Genomic DNA, 8,998 nt, shown 5'->3' with positions numbered 1-8,998 from the left:
TTTCTCTCCAGTGTGAATTCTGTGATGGTGAATAAGGACTGAGTGGTGGCTAAAGGCCTTGCCACATTCTTTACATTGGTAAGGTTTCTCTCCACTATGAATTCTGTGGTGTTGAGTAAGGTGTGAGTGCTGGCCAAAGACCTTGCCACATTCTCTACATTGGTAAGGTTTCTCTCCAGTATGAACTCTATGATGTCGAATAAGGTTTGAGTGCTGGCTAAAGGCCTTATCACAATATTTACATTGGTAAGGTTTCTCCCCAGTGTGAATTCTGAGATGTTGAGTAAGGGTTGAGCGCTGGCTAAAGGCCTTGCCACATTCTTTACATTGGTAAGGGGTCTCTCCAGTATGGATGCTCTGATGTCTAGGAAGGTAGGAGTGCCTCCTAAAAGCTTTGCCACATTGTTGACATTTGTGATGTCCCACTCTGATACGGATTTGCCTGTGTTTATTTAGTGATGAGTAGTCCTTAAAGGTTTTACCACATTCTTCACATTTGTACAATTTCGTTCCAGCATGCATTCGCTGATGTTGAGATAGTGCCGAGTGCCAGTGAAAGACTATGCCACATTCCCTACAAGTGTACCTTTTCTCTCCAGGACGAATTGTCCTATGTGCATTTAGTCTTCGTGACTGACTCCACACACTTCCAGATTTATTACACATGTGTGTGTTTTTTCCCACACAAATTGTCTGATGATCACCAACACTGGAGGACTCCTTCAGATCTTTCCCACATGCATTATATTTATAAAGATTTTCTTTTATAGGCATACTCGTCTGTATAATATGTTTAGATCTTTGAGACAAAATTTCCTTACCTTTATTACATTCAAAATGGTTATCTGGCAAATGAGTACATAGACATTTGTTAACAATTGAGCCCTGGTTAAATGTTTTCTCGGATGCAGTGCAAGGAACAATTCTATGTCCATTGAAAATACTCTCGTAGGTTTGTAGGGTTGACTTCTTTGTGATGTGCCCCTCAAATTGACACCCCTTAACAATTTCTTCTTGATTTTTAAATTTATGATTTTCAAAAACAGTTGTCTGAAAGGTCAATCCGATCCTATTTTCAAATTGGTTCAAATACTTATTTTCCACCTGAATGAGGTAACTTTCCAGATTTTCCAAATTTTCTTTCGACAAATAATTATGTTTGAATCTTTGACTTGAGTTTTTGGTGATGGAAACACACTGCTTTGTAGAAGTAGCTAACTTACAAGGGGAGGTTTTGCAAAATGCTTTATATCCTTCACCATATGGGTCAGTGAGATTCTTCCTATGGGAAGATGTCTCTGTTTGGAAATGTCCGTCATATGTTTGATGCCCTTCACTCTCCCCATCGTTGTCACAATCTATCATTAAGTGTAAATTCTCAAGGGTACTATGTTCACCCATTGACACTTTTTGGAGAGAAGGTTCTAAGTACGGCTTTGGCAGGAAATTCTGGGTGCATTGTGAAGATGCAGCTGAAAGATATCAAATAACAGAAAAGTAAAATCATCCCACTTACTACTCTCAGAGTATAATGAATACCAACAGAGGATAATGAATTCAAATAAGGTATAACCACCTATACTCCATCATGAAAACAACAACAACAAAAAATCACTATTGCTGAGTAGTAAGTAGATTCAAAGAGTAATTTAAACAAATACAAACAAAAAAACAAACTAACTCTAAACAAGGAAAGCTGCTATGTCCGATAAATTCAGTAGATCATTCAAACAAGCATTTCACGAGAAAGTACTTAAACTCTCCTTGAGTATTTCCAAGGAGTGAAGATAAGGGAAAATATGAAAATACTCTCTGTGGTACCAGCATTACCAGGTTACAAATGAAAGGAATAACTACTGTAAAGAAGGCTACAAACTCCTAAAAATCTTATCTCTGTTCACAGATGACACGATCTATAGAAAACCCTAAAGGATCCTTATTTTTATTTTGTATTATTTTGGTCATCGCTTGAGTTATTTCTGCTAGGTTTTATTTTATTTTATTTTATTTATTATTTTTTTATTTTTTTTCAACGTTTATTTATTTTGGGGACAGAGAGAGACAGAGCATGAACAGGGGAGGGGCAGAGAGAGAGAGGGAGACACAGAATCGGAAACAGGCTCCAGGCTCTGAGCCATCAGCCCAGAGCCCGACGCGGGGCTCGAACTCACGGACCGCGAGATCGTGACCTGGCTGAAGTCGGACGCTTAACCGACTGCGCCACCCAGGCGCCCCTCTGCTAGGTTTTCTACTGCTTTTGAGTTTTCTATTTTTTAATGCCATAAATGCTTCAGTTAAGGAAAACATTGAAATTAACAACATTACACCAAAAGGAACTAGAAAAGGAAGTCTGTTAGCTGAAATTTAGTAGAGGAAGAAATTACAAAGCAAAATCTGAAATTATTTTATTTAGAAGGGAACATCAGAAATAAATGAAACAGAGACCAGAATAAAAAGGTAACATAACATTGAAAGTAATGCCCATGTAACAAGAAAAATAACAAAATTGGTAATGCTTCAACTACATATACAATGATATCCTAACAAATCAAATAACTTAGAAAAGAAATCCACTGGGGAGCAGTGGAAAACAACCTGTTTCTTTTCTAAGAAAACAACCTGCAGGTGTCTCTATGTCTAAATGAGTCCTTAGAGGCAGCATATAGTTTTTTATTTTTTTGTTTTTATCTATTTTGATATTCCTGGATCTGGAGGTCTGTTTTCTTCCAGGATTATGGAAGATTTCTGCTAATATTTCTTAAAATAAAGTACTTCCACCCCCCCCCTTTTCTCTCCCTTTTGCTTCTGAGACTCCTATCATGCAAATATTATTACATTTGATGGAGTCTCTGAGTTCCCCGAGTCAATACTGTTGCATGATTCTTCTCCTGTCTTTTGCTTAGAGTCATTATTTTTCTTCATTTTTTTCTTCTTCTAGGTGACAAAGTCATTCCTCTGGTACTTCCAGCCTGCTGTTCACTGCTAAGCCTGTTTCCAATCTTTTCCTTTTCTTTACTTAAAAAAAAAAAACTGTTTATTTTCTCAGAGATACAGAGAGTGAAAGCACAAGAGAGGCAGAGCAAGAGGGAGAGAAAATCCCTATCAGACTCCAGAGGCAGTCACTGCAGAGAACAAGTTGGGGTTCTGTCTCCCAAACCGTGACATCATGACCTAAGCCAAAATCAAGAGTTGGATGCTTAATTCAAGGACCCACCCAAGTGTCCCTCAATCTTGTTCATTGCACTGTTCTTCTCTGTTTGATTCTTTCTTAGCTGTTTTAGCTCCCTGGTAAGGTTCTCACTCTTCTTTTTTCAACCCAGAGAGTATCCTTATGAATATTGCCTTCAATTCTCCATCAAGCATGTTACTTACAACCATTTCACTTAAATCTCTCTTCATGGCCATATCTTCTTCTTTGACTTGGATAAATTCTTCCACCTTGGCATTTTGTCTAAGGCCCTGCCTTCCTCTGTATGTTAGAAAAGACAGTTATGTCTCCCGTAGACCATTTAGACAGCGGCCTGTAGATGCTCTCCTTGATTGCTATGGACAGTGTAGGGTCCCTGGCCTGAACATGGTAAGTCATAGCTAGATGCACTGCAGTCTGCTTGTGAATTGAGCCCTGACATCAACTCCACCAGAACTGAAGCCCTCTAGAACTGTTTGGTCAGGAAATGAGGTGTGGGCAGCAACTGGTGCAGGTCTCTTGGAGCAGGGACCGACCTTGCTGAGAATGAGGCAGGCTTGAGAGAGAAGGGCAGGCTCACCAGAGCATAGGGAGGTGGGAGCTTGGAGTAAGGTAGGCAGACATCCAGGGTCTCTACTGAGCTACTTCCCTCGGGTGGCTCTGTGTTTATGCTGAGGGGCAGGGGAGAGAAGGGGCTCCAGATAGAACATTTTTGACCTCAAAACTGACATTGAGGATGTAGTCTTGTGAGATTTCTCAACATCACTAGAGGCAGAAAAAGACAGAGAACTGACAGAAGTCTGTTCCAAGATAACAATGAGGTTAGTCCATGTGAAGAAATGATTTGTTCAAGCCAATGAAAAGAAAGCATGCTCAAACATTTTCAGAATACATTGAAATTTGTAGCCATGTTGGGGAAAGACAAAGAATAGAAATCTATGTCTGTATGCAAACCACACAACACAGGTATTTTTAATACATTTCTGATTGGAATCGTAAAGATAATGATATGTTTGGAAAAAGAAAAAGATTTGTGCCTGTGGTTTCAATATTAGAGAAGATTTCTAAAACATATTAAAAAAACCCACTAACCATGAAAAATAATTATAGAGGACCAACATTTATGTTTCTTGTTCTCAGTGGATCATAGAGATGTGATCAGTTTGTGAAATTCTACTGAAGTGTTCCCTTATGATCTGTACATGTGACTTCACTTAAAAAGAAAAAACTCATCAAAAAATAGTAGTCAATAGATAAGTATCAGTGTACATATAGTAACAAATTGAAATTAAATGTAGAAAGTAATGTCACACAGTGACTAGATTTTAAAAGCATTCTTCAAAAAAGAAGTATGTTTTAATTTCTACCTAAAGTAATATGTTACTGAGTATACAATGTCCAGAGAAATAGAATGAAATTTAGAACTATTTTCTGAATATGAATACAGGGAAACACAGGAAACAAATAAAAAATAGGTAAGGTGTCTGGAAAAAACAAACGTGGTAAATCCAAACCACAATATCTTCATTAGAATTCTAAACGTAAGTAAACAATATGTTCCTGGCAGCTAAAATTTGCTTGAAGATAGTCCACTGAAATTTTCCTAGAACTATACCTACAAGAAGACGATAAAAATAGGAAAAAGAAGCAAAAGACAACAACCATGCAGTCATAACCAATCAAACAAGCAACAAAGCAATATATCGTATAGAATAATCTTTAAAAGGAAGGGCTTTGGTGGCTCCTGGGTGGCTCAGTCAGTTGAGCGTCCGAATTCAGCTCAGGTCATAACCTCGTGGTTTGTGGGTTCGAGCCCCGCATTGGGCTCTGTGCTGACAGCTTGGAGCCTTGAGCCTGCTTCGGATTCTGCGTCTCCTTCTCTCTCTGCCCCTCCTCCACTTATGCTCTATCTCTCACTGTCTCTCAGAAATAAATGTAAAAAAATTTTTTTAATGAAGAAAAAGGAAGGACTTTGTCACTGTATTAATAGTGTTATTTTTCAATATCAAGTTACACTATTTTAATATTCTACTCCATGGATAAACAATCTTAGTGTGTGTGTGTGTGCATATTTATACACACATGTACACTTGTATTAAGCATACAAATATAAATACATGTATATAGGGAAACCTTTCTTAGCTCATGAGACATAAAAACATTCATCATAAAGGAGTGACATCACAAAAATAGTGACAGAGGTAATTCCTACTCAGTACTTCTCAGAGTAAGCTCACCTGGCAACTAGTCACATGAGACATCACTGGGGAAATCTCAATACCCCAAAATAACAGGTATTGAAAAGGGATTTTTGTCCTTCTGTTGAGCCAATGTGAAATGTGGGTATAACATGCTACCCTACTTTATCTTATTGGTTTCTACAACTGATAGATATCCTCTTCCCACTCAGGTCCGAATGGGTGTAAGGACAGCCTAGGCTGTGAAACATCATAGTGTCATCTAGCCTAAAAACTGGGTAGGCTGTTTAGAGTAGAAATATGCTCAGGGCCGGTGACTGGTGACCAGCTTCCCAAGCAATCAGTGCTCTGCACACAGTTCGGAGCACAGACTTGACTCAACATAGGGCTGAGTGGATGTGAGGAAGGTCTCTGCCAGCTGTGGGTCAGGATCCTTCGAAGAACACCCAACAACACTGGATCAGACCTATGGTGGGCTTATATTCCTGCAATGCCAGGGCTTTGAGGAACTACCCACATGCGTTGCTGGTTCTAACTATTAGTGTCCAGCAGCCTTCTTCCTCTTCAACACCATCTCTGGCATGTGACATCTTCAAGCTATGCTCACAACGTTCTCCTCTCCATCAACCTCCACAAAACTGGGCCTGGGAAAGGACAGACACCTATGGCATCCAACATCATCTTGTCCACAGTACCACTAGAGAATTTAATCAATCATGAGAAAAGGATCTGACTCAATCGCAGAAAACCACCACGTTGATTCACAAGTCCCCATCTCTGTCACATTTGTTCATCACAAGAAGTTTTCAAAGACCTTGCAGTGACCAAAGGGAGCTTCTTGTCAGAGCTTTCATCACATTTCAGGAGTTTCTCATATTTGCTTTTAGTAGGAACTATCTTCCTCTCAAAGTATATTATCCTCATGTTTTATCTGTCCTCATAATTCTCTCCATACCAAGTGCCTGAAGGAATCCTGTGTACAATTGATGTTTTTTTTTTTCCTGTTCCTTCCATTGAAGTGGTGTCAACAATGTATTGTGATATTAGAAATGGCTCAGTTGATTCAACTACCAACCATTTCTTTTATATTAAAAAATTCTAGGAACGCCTGGATGGAACAGTCAGTTTAGCATCTGACTTCAGCTCAGGTCATGATCTCACGGTTTATGAGCTTGAGCCCTGTGCATCAGGCTCTGTGCTGACAGTGCAGATTCTGCTTGGGGTTTTCTCACTTTCCCTCTCTGTCCCTTCACCATTCTCTCTCTCTCTCTCTTTCTCTCTCTCTCTGATAATTAAGCATACTTTTTAAAAATTTAAAAATTCTAAGCTACTAAAAACCAAGAAGAGCCAGCATGGCTTTTGTGGGAGGGGGCAGTCTCCCTAACTGAGGAAAGAACAATCATGATGGCTACATCACTGGAATGGAGATGAGGAGACAGAAGAACTGGAGAGGATTTGGAAAGAAAACGAGTAAAATTTACCCTTCTATAATTCAGAGTCACTCGTGCAGCCTAGAACAGATGTCCTTCCCCACATGAAGAATTCATGCCAATGCTTCAGCCTGGATGTTTTTTATCTCTTATCTTGAGCTGCAGCATCACTCTTAATTGAATACTGTTTTCTTCCTACAGTTAGAACATCTACTAAACTCTCAGCACTGTCCATGTTCCTTTCAAATAAATGTGAAAACGACCCATGACTCACAGTTCTCCAAGTTTTCACCTCAGCAAATTCTTCCACTAAAGGGAGTAACTTGGATGAGGTCACTCTTGAGAAGGGAAAAGAATAGTATCTAAAGAAGTTTTCTTCAGTGTTCTTCTCCAATCAAGAAGGAAGGAAATGTATCAAATAAACTACATGGAATTTAATATACTCCCTGTAGAATTACTGCCATATTCAAATAACATCTGAGCACCATGTCATTTCATGCAAACTAATCTTAAAATCACTGCACAAGTCATAGAAGCAACAGTTTATAAACTTTGGAACTTGGAAACAGAGTACATCCTACATGAGTAATAGCCAGGCAGGCACGACAGGATCTGCATGGGGAGATTCTCACACCAAGATGCACAGAGATATAGGACACATACAGTCAATACAAACAATGTAGAGAAGCATTCCTTTTTTTTTTTTTTTTTAATTCGTAACATTTTTGGTTGAAAGGAAATCATCAATTTTGAGATTTGGAATATCCTCATTTGAACAAATATTCCCATTCCTTATTAAGATCTAGGTTTGGTACACACATATGCACACGTCTACTTCTTCCTAATTAGTACTGTTATTCCAAAATCATTCTTTAACTTAATATAACATATTGCATTCTGTGCCTATCAAAACCATAAATATCTGTGTTCCACATGGTCACAGAAACCGCAGAAGGAAAAAAACTGAACACATAGGTTAAGACTTTAAATAGTGATAGAGTTCGGTAGAGAGGTCTTATATTTGTAGTAACTTTGTTCAGTTAGTAGGTGTTAGGTAGAACCACTGTGCATCATTCTGTGGGCCAAGGACCAATAAAAAGAAATAAGTGACTACTCATAGGCCATGGAGTATGCATATAATATGTCATGGGGGGCAAGATGTAGAGGTCAAGGATGAGCACAGGCAGAGGGAATGGCAGGAATTGGGACATATGTCTTTTTTGGAGTGCGTGGTTGGACAGCTGTGGAGCTCCTAGGCTAAGTCTAGAATGCACAATTCACATCAAAATGAGTGGAGAATGGCAGACGCTCTCTGTAGGGGCCTTCTCTAAAGGATGTGACAGGCAAATATACTGAGAGTGGGCACTCTTACACAAATGATGATTGGGAACTCCTATCAGGAACTTCTGTTTGCTTGTGACTGTGGGGCTATTATTTAGTGAGTTTGCTATTGGGTGAAGCTAGAGTCAGTTGAAACCCCTGTAGTCAGCCTGGTTATACAAAATGGACTGCAAGGCAGCAGTATCAGGAAACTGTTCAGGTACATTCTCAATAATACTCCTATAGCATCCTTATTAAAAGCACCTAATGCCCCAGCACTTAAAAAAGGAAGAAAAGATATAATATGTAAACTTTGGGAAAATTAAGTTCAAAGAATTTGAGGTTTAAGGCCACTGGAAAAAAAATTATTAGTGATAGCACCGCACTGCTTAAACAAGTACAAGTGACCCATGAATAAGGCAGGGGTTTGGTGTACCCACCACCCATGCAGTTGAAAATCTGTGTACAAGTTTGACTCCCCAACACGTCATTTTAATAGCCTACTACTGACAAGAAAATCAATCAAAATATACTTTGTATGTTATAGGTGTTTATTATGGTATTCTTACCACCAAGGAAGCCCAAGAAAAGAAAATATTAAGACAATTCAAAGGAAGAGAAGTTATATTTACAGTACTGTATTATAAATAAAACTGCCTACAAGTTGGACCCACACAGCTCAAACTCATCTTGTACAAGAGTCAAGCGTACTTTGTGTTCCTGTTTACCTGCAACCTTGATGAAGATGGGGCAGGCTAAGGTTGCATTAGGATACCACTTCTTTCATTATAAATCCGTGTTAACATATTCAAATCCATTCAGGATGATTAATGAATATATATTAATTTCAAATAGACTTTTAA

At 38.8% G+C, this 8,998-nt stretch overlaps 1 protein-coding gene across 1 annotated transcript in view; it reads right to left on the bottom strand.

Annotated features, from left to right (window-relative positions):
* LOC121018911 (zinc finger protein 675-like) overlaps positions 1-8,998 on the bottom strand; it is a gene marked incomplete at its 3' end in the record, with an annotated part of 28,721 nt that overhangs the window by 184 nt on the left and 19,539 nt on the right. The window contains 1 exon segment of the mRNA XM_040457958.1: positions 1-1,472. This exon segment is cut by the window's left edge and continues 3 nt beyond it. Coding sequence (XP_040313892.1) covers positions 1-1,472 — 1,472 coding nt within the window.

The sequence above is a fragment of the Herpailurus yagouaroundi genome, unplaced genomic scaffold (genome assembly GCF_014898765.1).
Source record: "Herpailurus yagouaroundi ecotype Mexico unplaced genomic scaffold, PumYag 220, whole genome shotgun sequence".
Classification (NCBI taxonomy): Eukaryota; Metazoa; Chordata; class Mammalia; order Carnivora; family Felidae; genus Herpailurus; species Herpailurus yagouaroundi.
This window is presented reverse-complemented; position numbering and strand designations above follow the sequence as displayed.